The sequence below is a fragment of the Falco peregrinus genome, chromosome 5, assembly GCF_023634155.1.
Source record: "Falco peregrinus isolate bFalPer1 chromosome 5, bFalPer1.pri, whole genome shotgun sequence".
NCBI classification, from domain to species: domain Eukaryota; kingdom Metazoa; phylum Chordata; class Aves; order Falconiformes; family Falconidae; genus Falco; species Falco peregrinus.
In genome coordinates, this window is record NC_073725.1 from 38,741,919 (window position 1) to 38,769,457 (window position 27,539).

The following is a 27,539-nucleotide window of genomic DNA, read 5'->3' on the forward strand; positions in this document are numbered from 1 at the left end:
GCTTTTATTAATTGCTTTACAATCTGAAAAAAACAGTAATACAACCTCAACATTTATCCTTATGGTGGCAATAAACCAAAAAAACATCGCACCACACAATCTTAACTATTAATGCAAGAAGGACTGAACTATTGCTTCAGGAAAATTCTTACATTGTACACATTTATAAAACACACCACCAAAACAGTGACTTGCAGTTGTTTGTAAAACTGATTTTAGTACTTCAAAAGACATTTCTACTAGAGTCTTTCAACCACTTAATCTGTTAGAGACCAATGAGATTCTGACTAAGCACAAACACTTCAAGAAAACAATAAGCAGTCAAACGCTACTACAGAAGTGTATTTTACATGGCTGCTATTACCATGTAAATTTTTCTCACTAAATTTTCTGCACTTATTTTCTTCAACTGTATCCTGTTCTATCTACATCAAGAAGAGTTACTTTTATATACCTGTATGTTCTATACATAGAAACTTCGCACTGTACATGGAACAAACAGTAACTGCAGAGCAAGCATGGAACAGGATTCTGCAACCAAACTGATAAACCTTTCCTCATAGAGGAAAATAAAAACTACAACAAAACCCCAAAACACAGCACACTATATTATTCCAAGAAACACTCCAATGATATAACTCAACTGTATCAGTGGGGGCTAGATTAAAAGTATTTTTATTTTTTTTTTCCCCTCTTGCTTTCTCAAAAAACTTGATGAGGTGTTTGGGGCACGCTTGTATTTATTTGCGTTTGCGGGTTCTTGGTTTTGAAACATATGCCATCCTTTATCTAGGTTAAAGGCACGAAGTCCTGATATTTGAAATATTTATCTAACTATCAGTGAAACAACTACTCTTTGATGGAAGAAAGCCCAATGCACTGTTTGTTTCATTTGTTACAATGACACAAATAATTCCAGAATAGCCCTATGAAAAATGTAAATGCATAAATTAAATATGCATACCCACCCTGAGACATGCCTTCTTATACTGATGAACATCTGATGTTAATTGCATCTTTTGAAAACAAGAAGTAGTTACAGAGAACTACTACCTCCAAACATTCAGCTGCATTTTTGATTTTTTGAAACTGTTTCACTCTGTTCAACTGTTGAATTGCATTTCAATGATTTCAGGAGAATTATTTTCAATTTAAGGATGGAAGGTTTGAACCTAACAAGCAATGCCTGGAAAAAAAATGAGCAACACTGGCTACAGCATGGTAGACGAGTTATTATTGTTAGAGTATGAGTTATGTGGAGAAATACTATTCACAAATACAGACAATAAATGCTTTTTATAATTAGGAAGCCACATTTACATATTAGAAGTGTAAATTTGGGAATATTTTTCTTTAAAAACACCTGAAATTTGCAGTCTTTTTCACTCCAATTAAAAGCAATATTTAATGTCAATCGTGTCCCAGTGTTCTAGATTGCTCTGTAGTATAGGCGCTTTAGATGCTTCATATAAATAATGAATTTTTTTTTTCACAAAGTAAATTTCTTAACCCAGAAATGATTAAAGGAAAATAAATACTTGATGCTCTGTGATACAACCCTTTATTCTGAACACCTACAGAGCTATCACAACATCAAGCATATCCGTCAGGCTCCAGAATGCACTTGCACTTGAAAAGAGACCACAGTACTTTTTCTTTTACATTTTCCTTAACGTGTACACTGCTCTGAAGCCATTTTATCCAAGGAGTCAATAATAACACATATGACAAAAACAGTCTGGTTCCAGGATCCTTAAGAAATGGCAGGGGTTTAAAGGATACAACTGCTCTCCAGTGGGGAAAACTGTGTCTCAATCACCCAAAATACTCTAGGAAATACATTTTTTTCAGTCATGCATGGCAGTTCTGGGCCACAGCCCCAAGCTATGGAGACATTTAAAGCCTAGCACTACAAAAGCAAGAAGCCCACAGCACAAACAAATTCAAAGAAAAACAGCTCGAATGGAAAAAAGAACGTAGTATGAGACAGACAAAAAAGTAATGTTCTGATCATTAGTATTTCACAGGCAAAATTTCTGCCTCATGAACATTCCAGACAAAGGAAAGCTATAACAAAAGCAGCTTAATTTCTTTCAAGAATGAATTGAGTTCAGGCTTGATTTAGAACAAAGAGAGTCATAGTTTAACTAACTTGGCTGGAACATTAGCATGGAGAATTACCCTCACTTATTAGGCATTAATATATAATAAATGACATGCCAATTTAAATTTTATTATTAATTTTAATTAAAATTTAATAATTAAATTTTATTTAAATAAAATGAATATTTAAATAAAAATTAAATTTTTAAATCCAGTGACAGTAAAATGATAAATTGACTACAAACTGTTAACTACAATTCATATTGATTTATGAATCTGACAGTTGACATATTAACTGTCATAACATCATAGATTAAGAGAATTTTGAGAAAAATCGTTTTTACGTGGAAAAATATTTTATTAAGTCTCCTCAACCTAATGCTATTAATAAACTGGAAAAGTTATTTAATGATATAAAAATATCTGCATTTTAAGGTATGCAGTAAGCAAATCACGACCATTAAATAGTGACCTCAACCTAAAGAGAGTTTACACATGCATTTTGAATACGCACAGTCTGCAGAAAAATTTTAAAGTGCCTAAAAGGAATTCAGGAGCAATGCTCAGGTCACAAGTGTTTAGACAATCCACCCAAGCAAGCCTGTAGGGCAGTTGTAAGATTCAAAGTTGAAGGGTGTTAGAAAACTGTACATTATCTGTATCACAAAGATATTTTAGGGAGCTACAGAAAAGGGACATAAAGTAACTCACTGGAGCTCAAGATACAGAGCTGAGGTGACTGGATCCAGAGGCCTATTTTCAGTTGTCCAGAACTAGAACAACTAAGCAGCTTAAAAGACTTTAAAATTATCAGAAGATATTCTGACAGTTCTTACCGTCCTACAGATCATTTGACAAGTAAATCAATTACTTATGTCCTTGTCATGCCATTTCTTGAAATACCTGGAAACATGCCTGCATTCTCTGGAAACAAAATTTTGCAACCTTCATATGAAATAATTTTGATTTTGAGTGCTAAAACATGCCTCCACCTTAACTGGTCAGTCAAGAAACTGAAAGATAAAACTTTTGTAGAAATTTCATCCCACATTACCTAAGCAAGTTATTTTTCGTTCTATGTAAAGGAAAACCAAAGATGGGATTAATTTTGTTTTTAAATAAGAGATCTTTCCATGTGTCAGCACTTTGGAGGGAGCCAGTAATGGAGAGAGGAGACAAAAAATGTGAAAAGGGAAGGTAGGATGGTCACCTATAGAGTACACTCACTTGGGTCACAAGAAACCTTGGCTCTAATACCAGCCAGGTTAGATGTCTTGTACAACTACTGTAAAATTAAGTAACCTGTCCTGTGTCTTAATTCTTGATGTAAATGCACATAATACTTCCCTGGCTCACAAAGATTTTGGAAAGGATTTTATCCTTCCAGCAACTGAGTTAACAGCCAAATACACTGATGAAAACCAAGTGATTTCTTGGCATTGTTGAACATCCTCGTCCATGCTCAATATGGTTCTTCAGATTCACTTAACATCTTTCTATATTAAAAGCAGTTAGTTCCCATTTTCCAATGCATTAAAGTCAAATTATCATATGGAATAAACCTCTCTATATACGGTGTTGCTAGAAACACTTCAGACAAAGGAAATATTCAGCACAACTGATTTCCACAAGGAGGGAAGAAAAATCAAAAGCATCATCCTCCATAATCAATTTGAAATTACACCGAGAAACTAAAACTTAACTTTACGTTTTAGTTAAAAAAAAGTTTTATACATGATTCCTGAGTCCTCCAAATACTGCTACATTTAAGGTTAAAAAAGCCTATTTTATAATGACTGTAAATCTAACCTATATTTCACAGGAAACATGCATAATGCATCGTATCTTTGGTATTTCACTTTTTCCACACAGAACATTCTGTCCCTCTGGTGTCAAAGGATAGCCAAAATTCATTACAGTTCTTCACTAGGCACAAAGTCATATTTTATAAATTTTAGATGTTAAGATTTCATTAATACAGAATACTAAATTGGCACACAGCTTTGAAAAAGAGGACAGTGCAGCCCGCCTTGAAAGTCCTTGACAATGTGCAAGCCTACCAAATGGAACACTGACCAAAATTAAAGACAGGGAAACCACAACACGGACTTTGCTACACGTGTGACATATCAGCCTACTGCTAATTCATGGGATCGTGACTCCCTCTAGCCTGTTTCACCAAAACCACAGCTTGCCACTGCTGAACCGCTGAGGCAGCTGCTCTCAGGGCCACTAGAGAAGGCATATAGCATCCTGACAGTGACTCACTATAACCCCATTGCCACCACGGTGCTTGCAGCAACAGCAGCACCGACACGCAAAGCACGAGGCAATCCTTTACCGACGAACTAATGCTTACCGTCTGAAGCTAGGACTGAGCCTCACACACCTTCAAAAAATAGACAGCAGTGAACAACCAATATGAAAACTGTTACCTTTACATACAGATACTTTTTCCAATGGCTTGAGATAAATTCAGAATAAAAAGACATTTTCACCCCGGGATGATTGGACAGTCAAATTAATTGACTCCCTGAGGTAACGAGGCAACTCATAAATTCCTGGATAATGATATTACTCCATTACCATAAAGAAGGTGGTTCTGGGGTGGGGGTGGTTTCTTTGACTTTTTCTCAATAGAATTCTGTAACAAATAGAGGAAAACCTGCCCACACAGTTAGTTTGTAACTCATGCAGGTTATCAAGTAACCTAGTAAGACCTGCAGGAAAGATTATCTCTCATGAGCCTGCAGTGTTGTGCTAGCCACTACCAGAAATGGGATGCTGTTAAGAGAAACCACCGCTGGTCTTACATAATATGACAATTCCTGTGTAACTATCACTGCATGCAGTTTGTACTCCAAACACTATATTTGTACAAAAAGCTAAAGTTTTGGTTTTTTTTTGCCTTTAAGCTCTATCATTTCTTCAAATAGGTTCATCATTGGAGAAAAGAGGTAAAAAAATACAACTGAAGACAGAAGACTGCTATTACTGATAGCAGTCTGCTTGGCAGCAGCATGTGACACTTCACGCTGGCAAAATCCAACAAAATAGTATCTCCAACACGTTCATCAGCATTGCTACCTAATTTTTTCATCAAATGACTTCATGATTATAGAAGCAAAAGCTTCATGCAGAGAAAGTCAATGTCATTTAAATTTTACTTTCTATGTTCCAAAAATTATTCCTTTTTGTTCTTGAGATCTTATCCACTCTCAGTAGCTCCAGTTAATATCATCTTTGGAAAATAATTTCACACCTTCGTAATTATTCTACATGCAAATGGTGGCAAAAAAAATCCTACAATATTTAAGATTTATATCTGCACTCACAGTGAAGGTCATGATGGCTCTATACCTTTGTTAGAGTCAAACTTTCAAAAGAAAGCTGTCTTGAAGGGAAAAAAAAACAACCAACACACAAAAAAACCCCAGAGTTGTTTATTTTCTAGTCCTTTTCCTTCAGACAAATCTTAAAAAACCCCAATAAAACTACTCACAAGCATATACAAAAGTCTGAAATTAACTCTTCAGCTTTCATTTTGAAAACCTCAAAATTATTATTGGTATCACCATTAATCCTTACTTCACTAAGGATCATTTTAGCAAACACGTACCAAACTGGTTGCCCAGACTCCCCAAAGATTTGTTTCAGAATGGGTTTCTACAAAGTACCATGGAATTCTGCAGTTTTCAGCATGCCCTGCAGTGCATTAATCTTTGCTTAACATGCTCATTTGGAGTCTACACATGACTCACAGTGATAATCATGAAACTCTTCTCAGTTTACTGATACGAAAAGGCAGGACGTATATTCTGCTGTATAACTTGACAGGGGAAGAACTACCAGCAAGAAACTGCCTCTGCAGCACACCCTTTAAGCACAATGCAACAATATTTTATGCCAATCAACTGCATTTTCTCTTCAAGTGACACAGTAGGAAAGAGACTGCAGCATCGCCCACGGAAGGAAAGGCACTGCAGCATGACACTCAGGTGTGTGTGATATAGATCAAGCCGCTTTGCAACTTAATTTCCAGAGGGAAAGCAAGAAAGATGAGGCTGAAAACCAGAAAGCCATCAGTGTGATGGCTGGATTAATTAACATTTAACAACAACAAAAAAAAATAAACCCAACTTTATCACAAAAACAAAGCCCAAGGAAGTATTATTCATCAAAGGGATAAACAAAAGCAAAAGAAAATATGCTAATGTAGCATTCAAGACAAAATTTTCATTAAAACATATTTGATCACTGCTAGATTTTGACAGAATTCTGAAAAAAAGAAATGTACAGTTATTGTTTAGCTTTATAATACATCCCATCGCAAAGTGAGTGTCCCAAGCATTTAAATAACAATTAAAAACTGCCTAACATTAGACAATCCAAGGTAAATAAATCTCTTAAGTGTGAATAAACACAACAGAAGGAGCAAATCCACTATGATTCTTTCCAAAGAAGCCAGAAAGCCAGTCCTAAAATGACAAAATTTCTTTCACAAAGAAAGCTAACTTAAACCCCTGGAAAATTACTAATTTAGGGGAACATGTCTTGCTAGCTTTCCAGAACACTTGACTTCAGTGAACAAAAAAAAAAATATTGATCCACTGCAAAACAAACAACTTTAAACAGGATGCCTGGCTTTCTGGCACTGTTAAAAGCAAAGCAACCTACCTAATTAAAGGAGTAAAGTGGCTTGAGATTTTACACAGTACTGCAGTTAACTGATCCCCATACCAAGACATTTTGCCATCATTGATAGACAAAATAAATCATTTAACTGACAGCAAGATATGCTTTTTTTTTTTTTTTTTTTTCTTTTCTGAAACACTCCATACCCCATTGGAAGCTAACACATCTTCTGTCTCATCATCTTTGCTCTCGGCCTGAATTTCAAATGGGTTTCCTCCATTACAGTACTGCTCAAATAATGTTACTGTTGTTGAAATTGCTGAAGCAGGCTGCTTACTAGGTGACACAGATGGGGAACGTGACTGCTCCATGAATTTAAATTCCTGTTAATAGAAATAAAGTACAATTTTAATCATCAACAAGACAGTATTATTATGACTCCAGTTCCATAAAAACAGGAAATAACAAACTTGTGGACAATTAACCTGATATGAAAACTTTCAGTCAAAGCTTGCTGTTTATTTAAACACGCTTTTCACATTGGCTCATGTTAACCTTGAGACTGGCAATCTTATACTGCTTGTCTTTCTAATTTTAGCGGGTTTTGGTTATAGCATGCAATACATCTTCTGAAAATACTCGCTGTCTAGAACTATGTAAAAACTAAGTGGGTTTTTTATTTCACAGAAATTAGGAGACAGAACTAAATCTGAATTCTATCCAAAAATGTAGTTTTCTTTATACAAGTTACCATGTAATTTACTAAAGCTGATTTTTTTTCATAATATTTTATTTTTAAAAAGTTCTTTTCAAAACTTACTCCTTTTCAAACCCATTTCACACAGTTTCTGATGGCTGAGTGCACAGACTTTTGCAAACATATGGACTAAGTAGGGCACATAAGGTAGGGGGGTTTAGACATATTTTTTTTCTAAAAACCTTACCTCAGTTGACATATTTTTATATATTAAGCTCTAGCTATTGATCTTCATCAACAGCAAAATGTATGTTACCATTTATCTAAAGGTTTAAAGATCGAAATGTATAAAGCTAAAAGGACTGCAAGGTTAGATTTGTTTATTTAAATAAATGTTACTTTCTGCCGTTTTCTACGGATCCAGTGCCTTCAGCAGTATGTATGGATCTATAATCCCATTTCCCTATTAAAAATATTATTTCTTTTGCTACTGGATGCTATTGAGGGCCCTCCTTCCTTTTCCCTCTGTGCTATTACTGTCCCAGTAGCTTCTTGCTTATTTTTATAGTTAATTCTACAAAGACTGCAATATTATCTTTTGCTTGAGATTGCTTGGCTATATCCATTTTTGTACTTTAGTGATAGCTTGAATCGAAGGCACCCATGTTTCATTTGGCAAGACAGGTGAAATTCATCCACTATGTGCTAAAATTCACAAAAATCACTTTAGGACAGCAAGTGAACTTGACCACAGAAGTTGAACTTGACCTTCCAGTTGAACTTGAGCACAGAAGAATTAACTTTCTTTTTTTCCTTTCCAAATGAGCCACTATTATCCATATTTCCATAAACAGATGCCAAAACTGGTAGAAGCTAGTGAGCGCTCCTGTGACTACTTTTAGGTACTCATCTTTTAGCATCTTACTTTCAGATAAATAATTTAGAAATGGAAAAACTGACACATTAACAGCACATTAAAACATGAAAAGACTAACATTACACTTACAACTCTAGCATCTTCTGTAAACTTCTACCTGCCTGAAACAAGAACACTACTGTTTTAAAAGCATTTGAACCTTAAGTTTCCAATTATTATGAAGTAAAATTTAGGGGGGGTTTAGCAGCCAATAAAAGCATTTGCACAGTAGTTCATCAATCTCACTACTACTCAGAACATCTGGACTCTTAGCTATTGAAGTATTAATACGTTTGTATGTGCTATTCATAGAACGTACATGAAGCTGCAGAATACTAAAGCTTGATTTAACAGGACAAAGTTCCCAGGTCTCATTCTCCAGAAACATTCTTAATTCTTCTAGACGGGTTCTGAAATGAACAAATTAATACTTTTAATTGGCAGCAAGAGTACATCAGGAAGTAGACAATTATTTAACTTATTCAGTGAGAAACACCTTCAAAAACTGTTGAAAAAGTCACACTCTAAAACAGATATTTAACTCATTTTTTCAACTGGCAGACCACTTAAAAGCTGTAGCTACTAATACAGTTATGTTTTATGACACTTCTGGAGAAATTCTTTAAGAATGTCCATCTCCAAAATTTGGAAACAAATTTTTCTGTCAAAGCCAATAGAAATTATAGTGGAACATCTATGATTATGCAGCAATACTGACCTTTCTTCCTCTATGTAAACCATAGAAAGCAAAATAATATATACACTTTATTAACAGCACAACAGCTTCTGTAAGCCCACACAAGACAGATGCTTCTTTCAAACACACTGAAGCCAACAGGTAGCAAAGGGAAGTAGAAAGAATTAATGTTCTACAGATTTCTCAACTTTTTAGAGAAGAAAAAAGTTAAATGTCTATTAATCTCTTACGCTATATTTTTCTTAATAGCTTAACTTTAACTTGGTACTAATATAGAAAGTGCTACTAGGGAAAGATAATCGAGCCATTACATCTCTGCATTGTTTCTGTTATGTTTTTAATCATCAGAAAAGCCTCTGTTCAGCCATATGCAGAAATACCTTTATTAAGTCTTTTTGCCCCATAAGCAGGAACTCATACAGGAAAAGACAGCAATGAGTGTTTATTGAGATCACACTGCTGTATCTTTTTTTTTTAATATTTGAAATATTGTTTTGTTTAACAAGTATCAGTTGGTAAATTATGCACTGGGTTTCTAATTAGGCAGTAAAATGTTCTAGAAATACCACTATTTCAGTAATCAACAAACTATTATTACCACTACAATTAAAATTTTCTTGCCTCAGCAAGATGAGTAATGTGTTGAATTATGACTACAGTTTTCTTTCTTTATTTAAATTCACCAGTTAAATGCAAATAGGCTTCAAGGGCTATTTTCAAGGCACTGAGTACCCATAGTTTGCAGATCTTCTCACAGTAAAGCCAACAGAAACAACAGATAAGAGATTCTGTGAAAAACAGCATTATGGATTAAAATTCTTTGAGAGGAAAACCAAGGAGAAAGAGTCATAGAAAAGCACACATTTAAAAGCAACGCAGCACCAATTTTTGTATCATTTCAAAACTGAAATCAAGGCACTGACAAAGTACTTGGAAAAATGCCATTCATTTTCACCAGCATACAAGTCTGGAAAGGGGCACACAGGGAAGGTCTGATGCATTCATTTTCTGAAAAGCTTTAGTGATCAAACACGCCTTTTTTACAATCATATTGGAACAAAAAGTAAATTGCATTCCAAAAATTGTTGTCCAAAGACTGATGTTGTCTGCCAAAAGCTCATTCTAATTTTTGCAAATAATCAACTTTTACCCAAAAAAGACTTCATGTATGCTCTTCCACACTTTTTGAATTACACGACCAGTTCATTTGAATGCATTCTCTGTTGGCAGTTCTCTACAAAAACCACACCACCCAGCATGCCCCGTATGTCAAATTACAAAATCAAAGAACTGATTACTCCTCAAATCTGAGCATTTCAGCTCTATGTAGCTTTTATGTACTAAAGAATCCTTAAGGCAAGACGCTTACAGCTCTTTATATAAATCAACCTGAGGGATATAGCTGGGAAATAAATTTGTTTATATTTTTCCTTCTGAGGATGAAAACATCAGCCAATTAATCTTCACAATACCCACACAGCATAAAACACAAAAAGTATTAAAAGGTTCACATAATTTGAGTCATATCAAGTATTTCCTTTTATTTTTACAAGAATTACAAAAAGCACTACCTTAATAAAAAACACAAGTTATTTTTAAAAATATATTAATTCTAAACATATACCCATCAATGTTCCTTAATCTTTACTTTATTCAAAGATAATTCAGAAAATTGATTAATATGATTCCCTAAGCTATTAAATAGGTCATTTAAACATAAGCAAAACTATGTTTACGTAACCAAATGGGGTATTATGTGGTAAGTCAGTGTAGTACAAGACTTAGGTAGACCAAAACAGCCCTTCCGAACACAGAGCTGTAAGCTCAGTTTCCAATTCAGTTCACAAAATTCAGTTCGGAGTTTGGAAATGCTTTCAAGAGAAAAAGATAGGTGGCAAGACACTTTAATCAACTCTTCTCCTGACAAGACATAATGTGCATCTGATTAAGGCTCAAGCTTTTCAGACAACTGGATCCGGGGTCTTCATCTAGTGTCCAAAAGGAAATCCCAGCTACAAACTACCACAGCTGGAAGAAATTCCAAACATGCTCTAAGCTTCCAAATTTAGATGCTGTCTCATGTTCTCCTGACGTGATTTTCATAATTTACGAATTTTAGACAGAAAGTCTCAAACCAAATGGGTTTGGATGTATTAGTTATATGACAGCTCCCATACAACAGATCAGGACCGGAAAAGTGTGAGTTTCTTAGAGCAAGGAAGCTTTTTACACCCAGAAAGAAGATAAATGCTAGATAGCTAGAATGAAAGAGTTGTCAATCATCCAAACCAAAATGAGAAATCAAAACAATTAAAACAGACAAGTCTTGAAGCTGTCATGGCTATATATCATATCTCAGGCCAGAGACTACCTGCACATGACAGCATATATGACTGGCCTCAGACATGATAGTAGGCTGAAACATAATCAGATACTGCCAATGAAAAAACTATGAAAACACAACTGAAAAAGACGGACTCAGTGCTAGACTTCTAATTTGATATAAGACAAAACTGCATATTGAAAAAAAAAATTCATAGGTACACATGATCAGCCCTTTTTATGTAATGGCACAGAAAAAGAAGCAACAATTTTGCTACGAACTATGGGCTTCAGATGCATTCATCCTCAGGATCCCAGGAGACAGCTTGAGAGGAACCTGAAAAAACAGTGAAATTGTACACAAAATTTTTGATCTTTATCTGGCTTGCCTGCTGCAGAATAAGTTTTCCACAACCACAGTGGATGCAAAGGCTTCTATACCCTCTCCCCTTATCCGAGGTTCAGAGACCTAGTCTCATCATGAAACATATTTCACTATCTAGCAACCTTAAAGCAGGAACATTATGCAGTGGAATTCCTTTGGAAAGCATTTAAAGTTAAACCCAACAAAAATAAATGCCATTAGATTCATCCACTGCACATTAGTCTCACCTGTGGTATGTTTTGAAATAATTAACACTTTGTTTTCTGATAGATTCTTGCAAAACTTCAGACTTACTGCCACAAAATTCTTCTCCAACTTGCATCAGCCTATAACAATAAAACAAAGTTTAGAACTATTTAATAATACTGCTGTTCCAACCTGAATAACAAGCCTCAATCAAATCAAATACATGAGCATACATGTATCTCCATAAAAGCAGAGCATCAACATTAAGTTGCAAACACTTCACTCACTCCACAAAAGTCCAAGTTTCTTTCCTCCAATTCCTATCACAGTGTCCCATACACATAGAGAAAAAGAATCATAAGCAAAATAAATGGCTTTTTGAGATCTCATCAGGGCAAGTTGTACAGCTTAGCCTGAATCCATCATTTTATTATGAAAACAGAAGGATATAATACTGTACAGGTTAGCAGTAGCACAGGATTTTACTGCTCTTGACAAAAAGTGCCTTTAAAAGCTTTTAGAAACATCAAAATTGTCAGATCTGCACATCTGAAACCTTAAAGGTGGACAACACTGAAATCATATAGCACTTAAGTGCAACTTGAGCAGCAAAGCAATTTATGCTACCTCTTCCAAATACATCCTCATAAACTCCCACATAAAGAAGTGTTCTTCAAACTATCAGTAGATATGAACAAGGTTGGCCTCAGGATGTAAACATCAGTCTTAAGCAACTGTGCTGTCTTATCAGAGCTCAAGTTTGTGCACATCTATTAAGTGATCTTATGACCATATATCGGTATACCTGCTGATAACATCAAGTACAAATATGAAGTCATCATATTTGAAGTTAGACAGATCTGTTCCCAGAAGATATGTTTTCACTTTCAGTTGAACATCCTACAAAACACAAATGAGTTTTTACATACTTAATACACTAGGGGCAAAAAGGTGAAGGCTCAGCTACCTGGTTCATTAGCACTTCTTAGTTTGTTTACACTTATTACTTCTTTTTGAGATTTAGAGTAGAACTCCACTTTCTGTAACGTGAATGATTTCTCACTGACCTTCTATAATAATATTACAGTCAGTTTCTTTAACATTCTGTAAGACAAGGTCAATCCTAGATGCTTTATTGTCACTCCAAAAACAGAGCTCTGGATTACAATTCAGCCATGTAAAAGGTTTACTGCTTTTTCATCATACATTTGGGGTCTCACTGCACATCAAACTGATCCAGCAGTCAGACCAGGAATACTGTGAAACCAGGCAGGTTTGCAAGACTTCAGGTTCTCCATAGCTATGTTTATACCAGAAACATAAGGCAGTATGACTGTGCTAACAGAAAAAAGAACATGAGAAGAAAATAGCTTGTGGGACAGCACACAGGTTGGGAAAAGCAGAATCAGGCTGAAAGTCTTGTTTCTATATTTTGGTATCTCTCCTGAGTTTTTAAGCATAACCACCAAGTAGCGACTGAATCACAGACATTTTGTTTCCATGGTTTTGATATATTTAGCTCAAAACAAATCACTTTAAAACAAAATCCCTGGAGAGATTTCTCAAAGAGGATCAGTATAAATATAATTGTAATTAATACTGGGATGGTAATGTTGTGTGTAAGATAAATATTTAGGAAAAAAAGAAAGAAAAACCATACCTGCCATATTCGTGAAAGTCCATGTTCCAATTTCTTTTTTACATAGTTGCGGTCAAAACTATTCTCTTCAGTTCCGATCACATTGCTGCCATCTGAAACTGATGGTGAAAGGTATTGTAGACATTTGCAAAAGCCTTGAAATGTATCTTAGTTTTCTACCTGTAACGAAACTTCTGCCTTAGTCATTATCATATTATCCACTATGCAAACTCCAGGAGAGCTCCATTGGTCTAAACTTTTGAAAGGAAATTAATCAAAAGCTTTCCTGCTCTGCATTAGTGTATAATAGTTATATGTGCTTTATTACTTTTATGTAAACAAGATACCTCACTCAAAAAAAAAAAAACCCTCAACAGATGAGAGTAACAGATACTGGTATTTCAAATACAAAAGATAAAGTTGAATGCTGAAGTTAGCACTGCTTATCTTCTACAGGATTCTCCAAGATGAACTTAAAAATTTCAGAAGCAAGATTTTTAACTTTCTGCCCCAATAAATTCTGTCTGCAGCTCTTGAGGAAAACTACTGAAATTTTTCCCATGAACTATGCAAACAATATAGCATGTTTTTTCTTTTTCTTCCTTATATTTATGTTGCTATGTTAGTCATGTTAATCTATGCTTATGCATGAGAATGTCAATCATATAATCAGATGTTTTTCATTTTTCCAAAATTGTTTTATTTGATTCTAAAACTTTCATTCCCACAGTACTGGCTCACTTTCCAAAAAAGTACTTGTCATACATGCTAAACTTCTCCTGTATGAGGTGTTCTCTCTCCCCATGGAGGAAATATATTTTATTTCCATTTTAAAAAAATAAAAGGTAGTATTTCATATGTAGTTTGTGAGCATACAGTTGTGGTTATGCTTGCAGTCCATGATGGCAGTGTCATGCAGTTTACTTCACAGCCTATAACTCACCACAGGAAAGCTCTCTCTTAGCCAGACTATACATACAACCTTACCCATGATAAGAAAACTGCTGATCCCAATAAGGAAAAAAATTATGCCTATCCTTTAAGACCAAACCATTTAGTGATTTGACATAAAAGGTAAAAATATACAAAAAATATTACACTGGAATATTACAAAGTGTACAGCCCCCCTTCCATCCCATCATTCAAAAGGCTGCAAACACAGAATTGTCTGTGTACCCCTAGCATTGCCATGCAGCTCAGACCTGTCTTTCCATCTCTTCTGCATCCTCCAGCTAGTTTTCAGCACTTGAGAAGACTATGCACTCATGTTCCTGGCCCAGCTGGTCTCAACTCTCTACCTTCATGCACAGGCTCCCAACTCAAAACCATTTCTTTCCCTTACTCCTGATCCCAGCGCATACTCTCAAAAATCTCCACCAAGTCCCAAGCTACTGTTTTGCCCACATCAGGAAGTCTCCTCCCTGCTGCCCGGAGTCACAGGAACAGGCAGCATAAAGCCCAGATCCAACAGGAACCCAGAGAGTGATCCCGAGAAAACTAACTAACTAACTAACTAAATGAACAAATGGAAGTGGAAAAGACAGTCCCTACAATTCAGGTCTACTTGGAGAGAAAACAGACATGTCTAACAGACTAGGGCATGTCTAATGTTCTTGCCTTAGATTACATTCCTGAAAGATGATGAGGCCATTTTCACAACCTGTTGGACTTTGTGACCGGGCAGATACATCACTGCTACAATGCAGACATGCAGGTAAAGGAAAGAGCAGAATGTTTAACAGCTCATGTGACTGCCAGTAGTGCCTTGGTCAGCCCTAACTTGTGGAACACATCATTTGGAAAAACAATTCCTTTCCAGCATCAACAAGGAATTCGGAAGCAACCCAAGGCTATGGACCGAACTGCCTCAGTGAGATTACACGCAGCTTCCACGCAGAGACACAGCACTAAAGCTGTGAAGCACGCTCAGCTGTTAAACTGTCACACTGCCAGACAGCTCAGGTGCAGCTCCAGCAGCTTCTCATTCATGAGCTGATCTCAATGCAGGGGCAAGATTTTACATGGTCATTCAAAACTAGCAAGGACAAAAATGCCACCTGCATACTAAATCCCTGTCACAATAGTGTTCCTTAGATGGTAACATGCTACCAGGACCACAGTAAGAGCTAATCCTGACTGACCTTTGCAGTTCTTCATTACTAGGCTTCATAGTTTTTTTCTGAAAAGCCTCCTGGCTTAATTTCACTTTCCTCAGAGAGAGTACCAATTTTTCATATCTAATTTTGCTGTCTACTGAAGAAGAGTCCAGAACCATAAAGAACCTATGTCTGCCCTCCACCTGCTAGCGCTAAGAAATTTTTTGTCAATAACATAAGTGCTCTTTCCATGTCAAGCCTTGCCCTGAATCCAGACCTTGCAGATGAATATTGTGTAAATACCATGAGCACCTGACTTAAGAGCCCAGTAAGGAATAGGAAACCAGATACAAGACTTTAATCAGCCTTTTCAGATGTGTGCAGAACAGACCTCCACAGTGCTGTCCGGCCTATTGCATATTTAAGAGAAGGAAGGAAAGAGTCACTCACTGAACAAGAATGGTTATGACTGGTATCAGATACTGATTACTCTATTAAACCAAATTATGAAAGAGCACAGCATCGTTTGAACATGTTGTGACCGTATTTACTTCACATCATCCAGTGCTCACTGTCAAGCGAGCAGTTTTCTCCTGTAACAATCACTAATCCTAAATAGCACTTACACTTACCAGTGCCTCATACTCCCAGTCCTAAGCCAGACTCTCTTGTAAGTAGAAAAGCATGATATGCATCTTCCTTCTCCCCATCAATCACCTGTTCTCTGCTTTGAACTTCTCCAGAATGTTTCTCAGAACGAGAACTATTTGCATTTCACATGCAAACAAAATTTTAAAAATTCTAAATATATATATATAATCTATGACCTATTATATGGATGTTTATATAAGCACAATTAGAAGCAACAAAAATATGAACCCTCCAACACCTGTAGCTCCATTTAAATTAAGCAAATGTGGGGAATATGGTTACTGAGAAGGACGCTGGCCTTGCTTAATTTCTTTCAAGTGGAGATATTCGGTTTGTCTGGACACGTTATTAACTATGAACTTTATCAAACACCGAGGGAGCTTCATGTGCAAGCTAGGGATTATGATAGTGAATCCATGAACGCTACCAAGGAGAATCTTCAAGCCAGTTGAGTTAAAATTAGCCTGCTCACAAGGCTGGACCTCTAGAATACAGAACCAGCCAGAATATAAAAGCTCTGCTACGTTCAATTAAACAACTCCTCCTCACAATTAAAAACATAATAAAATACATTCTATAATTTTAGCCTATATTAAGGATGGATACTAATTTCTTCCAAGCCTTCAAAACTATGTTCAACTCTTTCCTGTTTAAAGTCATTGAGACTGCTTTTGCAGGTTGACTGAGAATTTACCCTTATTACTCAAAATGAGAAGATAAAAGGCTGCTTGATGTAAGAACAGGACTCAAACACAATTCCATAGTATATCTACTGTTGCAGGGCACTCAAAGAAAATTTTCTTTATGAAAGAAAAATCATAAAATAAGTATTTGCCACTGTATACGTAAATTTTAAATTAGTAACTATACCTAAATATTCTCCTCTTCTGAAAGCAGTAACTCTGACAAGTGCATTTTCAAAAGTGATTTATCATGGAAGATTAAACAAAATATAAACAGAAAGAATAACCCAACTAGAGAAACTCTAAGCAGATTTATCCTTTCTCTGACTATATGAGTAAACAAAACCAGCTATCTTAGTCACAACACGCTCCTCAGAAGTTTCTACAACTCTTCTATGCTTCTGCAGAGGTAAGCCAAGCCTAAACCAGTCAGTACCTTTGACCTGTTCTCAAGAGTAAGACCATAGTCCTTGTCCTCACAAACTGCCATCTATGAAGGATTGGTTAGACAGAGTCATATAGATGCTATTGTTCAATAAAAATCCATGCAATATACCCTCCAGCAATCTCCTAGTGCTCCCAGTTTATGGCCAGTCATGCTAAGACTGTTTCCAGTCTTTTAATGGACTGTACTGCAGCTAATTTCGCACATGCAAACATATGAATTTAGGATAATTTGCTTGAAAATCAAGGATTGGACAAAGGTCCACAAGCATTTACACTTCTTGCTTTGAAGAATTTGGAACAAGTAGCAGAATACATAAATATTCATGATTTCACATAAAAATAAGAATTAGAAGCATCCAGGAGTTATTCTTCTAGATGCTTGATTTAAATACAGCAATTTTCAGGTTTCTCATTATTTCTCAAAAATTTGTAAAGGCAGCCTTCATTCATAAGAAAAGGTTTTTGTTTAATTCTTACTAGGCAGAGAAGGAAAAAAAGAAAGAAATCAATCATATCACTGTCTTCTAGCTTCATTTTTCGAATACCAAGCAGGTCTTGCACAGAATTTACGCAATATGATAAATGGAATTTTTTAGAAATTAAAATTGTTGGAATTAAATTTACATCTTAAATAATCTTATCCTTGCTTTTCGGTGAATCTTTTACAGTTATTACAGTGTTACTAACTTTTACTGTTAGGACTACACTTGTGAAATCAGGAGTTTAAATGCTATAGTGATCATTTTATGGCTCAGTTTCAGTTTTTCTGTTAAACTAGTGTCTTGGGAGTACATGTGAATTACATCAGTGTCACAGTAAACTTTATCATATATTAAAATCCAGCTGAACCAGACAGTGTCTTGCACAAAACAATGCAAGTTCAAAGTTCGCTTTGCTTTGAGCAGGGAAGACAAAACGACCTGCACAGGTCCCCTTAAATCTCATTTTTTGATTCTATACTACAAACACAAACAAAGCTTTGACCATGACCAACACTGCAATGGAAAGTTTTTCAGTAAGCAGTTTAATTCCAGGAATTAAAACCTTTATCACAGCACTTTGCTGTTTCCTATGCTAACAACAAAATCACAGAATAAGTAGCAGTTCATTAAATGTGACATAGAACTCATTTCATGCTATGAAGTTGATACTTATAGCTCGCTAATTTTCAGTATGATTGAACAAGTCGTACATATGAACACTTAATTCTATCTTTCCAAAAGCACATTAGGGCAATTACTTAAGTGTTGTTATTGATAATTTATAAAACTATCAATATAATGTATTTCACCATGATTTACTGCTACTCTGTTATAACACTTCAGTAACCTATACCTCAGTAGTTCCTATTTCATGAAAGGTACTAAAGTAAGTCTTATGCTTTAAAAAATTTTAGGATTGCATTTTTATCTAGAGATAATTATCTATTTGCATGTAGTTTATTCAAAATAAGCGGTGTATGTGTGTGTGTAATTAATTTTTTTTAAAAGCAATCCCCAAACACCAGTCCACTATAACTGAAAGAACAACTGCAAATTCTGAATTCAGTTTGGGGGGGGGGGGGGGGGGGGGGGGGGAGGGGGGGAGGGCAGGAAGCCTCAATCTCCAAGAGTCTCTCCTATAAACATTATAAACAAACAAACAACAAAATCCTGTTGTGAAAGCATTTCCTATTCCATTTTGCTCTTCAATCTCAAACTAGGCTAATGTTCAGAACATAAATAAGCAGAATATTTAACAGTATAAAGCAGACACACCTCTCAGAAATGCAGGACAATTATTTACAAGCTATGTAAAGTACATTTTAACATCTGTAACAGGCATTAATAATCACAATTATGTGACATACAATCTAGACGAAGTGCAGACTCCTACCCATAATCCATGTAGGACTTTTACTCTTTTGGATAAGCTTCGCTATTAAAACAGAAAGAGGTATATCTTCTAAATCCAGCTTCTCACTTCTACAGCTGCATTTGTGCCCTCAGATCAGAGTCCCTTGACCTAGTTAAGGTACTTCATAAGACTGCTGACATTAACCGGCACAATGAGAGAAAAATACTGGGACAGCCTTGTGTTCTCAAAATGATAAAAGCCAGATACATGTACAACAGTTAAGACCGCTCCTTTTACTGTTCCAGTCTGTGGGGTTTAATTGAGGGCACAATTTCAGCATTATCTCCTGAACTGCCTCCATGATTCCTTCTGACATACCCACCAATACTACAGGAATTTCACTCTTTGGCTTTAGCACATATCACAGCTATTAAATCATTAAACACCGAATGAGACTTCCATGCATAGGTTTAATAATTACTACAGCATGAGCCAGACTTTGAGAAAAAGACAGACATTTGGTAAATATTTATAGTCCCTCTGATATCAAATTATACTTGTGAAATTCCCTTTTGTGTGTTTTATCGCTGCTTAGGTATTTTAAAAAGTGATTCAGTAGCTTAAATATATTTTAGTTGTGTACACTACAGCTAAGCCACGTCTCCATAAACTTAAACACTGACTGACAGAAGATTTAGTGGATTAGTAGTAAACATACCAAAACACTCTGGCACGTATTTAAAAAGTAATGCATTTAAAAACACTCATGTGACTGAATATACCACTTTATTAGGTTTAATGGCTCCTTTAGAAAGTTTTGCAGTGCAAATTATTTCTTTCTTTAGAATATCACAAGTAAACATGCTAAGGGGAACTATTTTTAAAATTACATCTGGAGCTGAGCAAGCAGTCTACTGTGATAATGCTTCCATGCAATAAACTCATTATGATACCTGCTTCATTTTACACATGCAAACATCACAACAAAATGAAAACAAAAGAAGGAAATGTAATTATCTGAAGTTATTTTATATGTAAAAATAAATATTATTAAGAATGGGCAATTCACTCAAAACTTCAGAATCTTTCTTCACACAGTGCATCTCAAAATTAAATATTTGAACACTTAATTTTAATTCAAATATACTTATAAAAACTCTCATCTGAAATAACTGTTTCAACAAATCCACATTTTTCTAATCTTTTTTTTAAGATTCCACACAAAATGGGAAGGACACTCTGAAGAAAGTATTTTCATTATTTTTTTTAATTTAAAGTAGTAAGACAATGGTAATTATCATAAATTTCATTCTTTTTAAGACTTAAAATCTATAATATATCTGATGTTTGAAAGAAATGTTGGATTTCAAATAAAGTGTAGGAAGCACAGTGTTCCAAGATGTGTTATTTACTTCTATTTCCAATTTTTTCCCCTTTCTTCTTATAATGTAACATAAAGGTTAGAAGTTTTATGCAAATCAGGCAAGGAGGAATAACTTCTAGCAGCAACCCTACAGCCCTTGTCCCTTGACAGAAGCCTCTTGTTCAGAAAGAAAACAGCAAACCTATCTGATTCAAATGAACAGGAGTTTTGCTGTATCTTAATATTGTAAATTTCACGCTCTGCCAAACACAAGTATCTTGGGTTAGTGAGGAAATAAAGTATGTCTTCAGACATTTTATATTGATTTAGAATATGTCCATCAAAATGTACTTAGGAGGACTCAGACAACAGACAAAGGTTTTGTGCTTCTGTCCTAAAAACACAAACTGGAACAACAATAAATGAAAATCAAAATTGTACCTTAAATGTTTGCCTTTTCCTTTAAGGGTATCAAGAAAAATGTGACTGTATCTTATGATGGAGTCACTAGTGGAGATGACACACAACATTCAGGAAACTGGATTTCCTGAAAATCACGACGACAGATCTACAACAGATTCATTCCCTATTGTTTCAGTCACCTTTCCTAGTACACAACCCAGTATCCCAATCTACTAAACTTAATCTGCAGTGAAAATTTCAACATTGATCAAAAATTCTGAAATTTCACGCTGGTCCTATATTACAAGGAAAAATCCTCAGATTTTGTAGTCATCTACCATAGCTGACTTCCAACACAGCAATAAGCACTGTTTAAAATAATATCGCTTATATCTGTATTAATGGCACATACACATATTAATTAAAAAATGAACCCTATACTGAAGACTACAAAAATCCAGTGAGTACTTCAAGTCCTTACTGCAGGCTATAAGCAACAATGCTGAAGGCACTGGGTCAAGACCACAGAGGTATTGACACACAAATTAACAGCTTAAGCACAAGAAAAGTTATCTCCAAATATCAGAAGTTTTGTTTCCAGAAGAATTTCTTACCAGAAGACACAGCTGCTGCCTCATCTTGGTCATGATTCTCATGCCACTGCATTGTCCGGTAGTAACTGAGCATGACTTCCCAGAGGGCTTTGCAAAGATCAGCAAGGCATGGAATGTAGCTGTCTGATGTAATATGCTACAGAAAAACAAAATCATATTGTGAAACTTAACAATCGTGTTCATTTTTTGCAGAGGCAAAACAAACCATACAAAAATATCCATGTTCATACTGCTGAGGTGCCTGACATCCATCAGTTTCCTTTTCAAAAGTATTTGAGAGCCGACAGATGCCTGACTTTAGTCAACTAATCAAACGCTGTCTAGAAGTGCAAAGGTCATTTGTAAATGCCCCCGCCCACCAATTGGCCCATATGTTATCCAGCTTTTACATTTATGGAACAGCAAGGCAGGCACAGAAGTCAAGCCATACAGTCTAACGGTCAGAACATCTCACTTAAAGAGGGATGCAGCCACCCCTGTGACATGCAGACACTGTGTCAGTTCAATGATAGAGATACTTGTCCTTCAGCAGCACATAGAAACAGTCCTGGCTGGTGCCCCATTGGATTGAATGCTGTATAAAGAAGCAGTTTAAAAACAAACAAACCAACTTAGATGGCAGCTGTCCTACCACCCCAATCCACCCTGCTCCAAAGAGCCAATTGTGATTTTAAATATTCATTAGGTGAAGAATACCAATTTTATCAGAGAGATAGATATCCAGTAGAAATATCTAAGATGAGACTGTCAGGTAAAGGGATGAACTCGAGAAGGGGTCTTGATTGGTAAAGAAAAGACTAAAATATACTGCTTCTCTGAGTGGCCATGGCAAGTCACCCCTATCTCACTTGCTGTGAAGAAGTACAGTCTCACAGCTTACAAACAAGGGCAAAGTCCAGCTGCACAAATGTGATTTCAATTCCATTATTATTTAAACATTCTCAGAGAAGTCTGAAAATTAATTCTTCAAACTTACAATGTTGTAGACAACAGTTTAAACTTTCTCATTGCTGCTTCAGTGTCCACAGTTGACTTCCACAAGGCTAATTAGCTTTTACCATGTGGGTACTGCCTACTAACCCAAAAATGTATATGCATGACGATTCAAAAGTTTTGGCATTACAGTTACAACAAAACTTTTCAAAAATAGTAACAGCTCCTGCAACAGTGATGTCAACATAACTACCAAAATAATAACCAGGGACTCTACGTAGAGCAAACCCTTTACCAAAGCAATTAATTCCCTCTGAACTTCACCCTCATCCATCGATGTAACTGTGGCTTTCTAAACCCTGAGTGTCCTTCCTGAGCAATGAACTGCAACAAAACTTTTATCAGCTTGAGGATTATATTTGTCAGAGAATAAACATTAGACTGGATAGATTTTTTCACAAATGCAGATGCATCACTTACACCCCTCCTATTTTTCAACTTTCAGGTAAAAAAAAATATATATATATAAACTCCCTACCTTTATTTTCTACTTAATCATGTTCACTTGCTTCCTAAGCTTAAATAATGTTCCTGGCAGTAGCACATAATGCCCAAGCCATATTCTCCTATACTCTGCTTATGAGGAAGGACTCACAAAAACTGTTCTTCAGCAATAGATGTCACTAGCAAAAGTACCTGGAGGCCTCATATTAATCGTTATGTCTTTCTGGTTTGTTTGGGCTTTTTTAAATGAATGTTTTGATTCTGTTCCCTATCAAACCAGAGATGCCTCAAGGATATAAATTAGGCATCCTGGACACATAAACAACAAAAAAAGAGAAAGTCAACTTCTTGGTGCATAAAAAAAAGTAACAACACTTTTTTTTTTTTCTAAAACATCCTTTAGTTGAAGTGTTGACATACATTAGTGACTGCATTATTGAAACACTTTAATCTCAGATACTACAGACCTTTGCTAACAATGGAACAAAATAGAGTAATAAGTTTATCATTTAAACAACAAGTTGTGATGCCATTTCAACAACTGTTTCACAATTTTCTCTGCCAAGTCACCAGGCAAGGTTACTTGTACTGTATTTCAGGGCTTTTAGTAGCTATAAAATCTAAACTTTGGCTGTGCAGATCACTATACTTGGAAGACATACTGGTTTCCAGGTGTCCGGGAAGATAGGATCACTTACTAAATACCAAGATAATTCCATTTAGGCTAAGGAAATAAACAACTGAATTTCTTTGAACTTATGCTAGAATAGAAAAAAATCAAAACTTGATGATTAAGCAGCTGAACTCTCCCCTGCTCCAGTAGTATTTAAGAGGAGAAAGGATGTAAGAGTTACAGCATGGCTTATTGCTATGAAAATAAATGCTGAACAAGGGAACAGTGACTCAGAGTGCACAGGCACAGAATTTACATGTATGCCTAAGACTTACTGAAAACAATACCACTTTTTTAAAAACCCACATCATCATAAAATCCAGTATCTTTTCCAGAAAACAAACAAAAAAATCAAAACAAAATAACACTATAGTGCCCTACTACCCATATAAGTGGAAATGAGCTAAAAGAATTCATTTAGAAAGATTTTTAGAAACACACAACAAGAAATGTGCCCCAAAAGGAAAGCTAATTTCATATAACTTCCATTGTTTAACTAGAGCAAGTACTCCGGAAGTACTCATACATTAAGAGCTTCCTGGCTTAACAGTGTAGACAGACTGAAGAGAGTTCTCACTGGAACTAGACACAGAGAAAGAAGGCTCGTATTTTAGTCTTAAACAATTTATTCCCTGACAACTGAACACAAGAGATGAAAATCTCTTGGTATTTTTTCCACAGGAAGGTAGAAATGGAATTGCTATGATAATCCAGCTTATTCAGTGCTCTGATTTCACAACTGCACTGCAACAGGTAACAACAAACACTGAACAGCCTGGTTTGTAACAAGAGACCAAAATTTCCCTTCTGCAGCCTGTCCGTAAACACCTAACTGTTACTAAGAAAGTAATGAAAAATGAAAAACATCAGTAAATTACAGCAGTATTCACAGTACATTACAGTCACAAAGTTTGAGTACCTCCCTTTATACAGACTGACAGATTCACATAACTAAGAAGCATCTCATGAGAGTTTTGCAGAAGGAAAACCAAACAGAAATGATGAGGTAATTATTTTGCAACCATGCAAAGCAACTCTCTCTTTGTGTTACAAAATGCGGTATTTCCAGTGATCTGAAAGATCCTGCTGCACTGTAAAGGGTAAGGATCAACACCAGCACACAACTGCACTTTAGAAGATGTCAGAGGGAGCAGTAGTAGTTTGTGGGTGTAAATAAATGGGCTTCGTATCATAAACACTAGCACAGAATGAGAAATGAACTGAAGAGCATACAGGATTATAAAGCTCAGAAAAGTGCATTAGAAACTAAGAAGTGAAAACAAAACCACCCTCTGAAGACTTAAATCAGAAATATGATAGGGTTGCAGTCCAGGGAACAGAAATTAGGGTTTACTGGCTTTCTTCAACTAGAATCCATTTCAGTGAAGTACAAAAACCACCCATCTGGAACCTTACTCATTCTGTTCATTAATACTTCTGTCAATTTCTCCCAATAAATTAATTTGCCATAATCTACTTTCACTCATATGAAGGCTCTTATTTTACATAAACCTTTTAAGTCAAAGGGGCACTTCCTTCAAATGAAAAGGTTTTCAAAGCAGATGTGTTGTTTACTACGTGAAGCTACACAATCCCAAGAGATTTGAGAAGTGAAAGAGCAGAAAATGGATCAGAATATGAACTTTAATCTCCTTGTCACTATACTTTGATTTCATCGATTGCAACTGATAGGGTGTGTCCTTGAGTTGATGAAGTATGTTGCGGGCTTAGCCTGTGACTGAAACAAACATTCTGATGAACATTCAAGATAAAAACATAATTTCAAGTTTTAAATCAATGTTAGAACCACCTAAAATATCTCACACTCTTCCTCCCCACCGCCAAAGTTTTACAAAAAATTTTGGGTGCAACAGTAAATTACAAGTGAAAGAATTAAAAAGAGTGAACTAAAAATACTACTCAGAATACAGTAATTAATTCTAATTTTTAAATTATACATTTGTAAAAAATTAAACAAAATATATACATGCAAGAAACTGAATCTAAGATTTATACCAGAGGAAAATACATGGTTATTCCCAGTCCATGATCTGCCCATCATCAGGCTTTTGCATCTCAATATTACAGCTACAGCTGCCCCTTATCTTGAGACCAAAAGCGCACTGAATCTGACACAAAGTTAGGAGTAATGGGAAGACTCCAATTAAGTTAGTATCTTTACAAGAATCCTTATTGAAATGCAGTAGTAGATAATGTGAATACTACTTAAATGCACTGGAATGAAGTTCAATGAAAGCTAATAGTGATTCCAGTAACTAGCCTATTATACTGACAACGTGGGAGTTTTGAAATGTTGGTCTCCTGGTTTTATCCTACAATTTCCTTCTTTACATGTATTTAGATTATTTAGATGATCTGTACACTAACTCCAAAGTACTAAGAATTGGCACAATTAAAATCAGCACCAAGTTGTGAATAACTAATCTCTCAATTAGCCTATGAGTTGTATTAAGAAACTATAGTAGCTGCAGGGTTATTTTAATAACTGAGTCCCTACTTAGATAAGGTACACTTATAACCGTGGAAAAATTCAGATTAAAAAAAATATACATATATGCAAGAATTACATACTGTGCAGAGGTCTTTGTACTGTAACTTCTGAAACTTGGTGTCTGTGTTTCCTGCACACAGCTCCACATATCCAAGGACTACTTGAAACACAGTGTTGTGAATGGCTTGAGTGAAGTGCATATGTAACTGGTCCATTGCTGTCTGAAAGAACAGGAATAACAAATAGTAAAATTCCATCTGTCACATCACTATCTTTTAATGTAAGTCTTTTTCAGTACTGAACACAGGAGATTGTAAACATGGCCTCCAATCTTCGTTTCAAAAATATCTAACATAAGACTTGGAAATATTACAATGTGGTAATGTTTACAATGGTAAAGAGTTCAAGTATTGCCAGTAAAATCAGTTTCCTTTGCCATTATCCCTCTGTAACCCACCAGGTTTTTGACATCACCACTAGTAAATATTAAATTTACATGTATATATTTAATTATAGAGTTTACTCATTCATTCATTTACTCTCCCAAACACTGATGAACATATCAAAAAGAAATGAGTTGAGATCAGTGCTACTCTTCCTACTGGGAACACTTTCAACTAAAATAATTCCTTTGCAATTAATAAAACTAAAATCACAATTGCAAGGTCTTCAATTCATCCACTTGGCAAACTGAGTTCTTCCTTGAAGAATATAAAGTAGGATTAAGTGTTACAGAAAGGCATGCACATCATATCAATAAATTTCTTACAAAAGCCCTCTTTGCAATAAAAAAAGACGTTTGTTTAACAAAACTTACTTTTTTTCCAGAAAAACAAGTATCAGTACATGTACTAAACATTAATTACTATATGTCATAATCACACCTGAGTTTCAGGTCAGGCTGCTTCCTGAGTTAGTTATCCCATTGATCCTTTGTTAATAAACTCTACATAACATCAGTCCATTTCAGAAATTGAATTCTCTCACTGTTTCAAGATAACCTAATAACCAGTATACAAGCTATATAAGAATTGGTAAAAAAATTATTTGATATGCCAGAATGAAGTTACCCGATCCTGCACATTTGAAAATGTTCAGTTTCAGTACTTGCTGTTTGACACTTTGCTACTGACAAGGTGAGAACTCAAGCACCCCATAAGAAATGAACAAGCAATTCTGCTTCAACCCTATTGCAAATAAATAACCTTCTGCAGCTAGTCCTAACTTGAATTAGTCAAAGAAAAC

The 27,539-nt window shown here is 35.5% G+C and overlaps 1 protein-coding gene across 3 annotated transcripts in view; it reads right to left on the reverse strand.

Moving 5' to 3' along the window:
• VPS50 (VPS50 subunit of EARP/GARPII complex) overlaps positions 1-27,539 on the reverse strand; it is a 93,373-nt gene that overhangs the window by 35,284 nt on the left and 30,550 nt on the right. For all 3 annotated transcript variants that reach the window (XM_055804655.1, XM_055804656.1, XM_055804657.1), the window contains exons 12-18: positions 26,375-26,515; positions 21,673-21,808; positions 13,602-13,699; positions 12,747-12,841; positions 11,983-12,081; positions 8,671-8,761; positions 6,945-7,121 (exon numbers count right to left, since the gene is read on the reverse strand). In XM_055804655.1, coding sequence (XP_055660630.1) covers positions 6,945-7,121; positions 8,671-8,761; positions 11,983-12,081; positions 12,747-12,841; positions 13,602-13,699; positions 21,673-21,808; positions 26,375-26,515 — 837 coding nt within the window. The remainder of the gene's footprint in view (positions 1-6,944; positions 7,122-8,670; positions 8,762-11,982; positions 12,082-12,746; positions 12,842-13,601; positions 13,700-21,672; positions 21,809-26,374; positions 26,516-27,539) is intronic.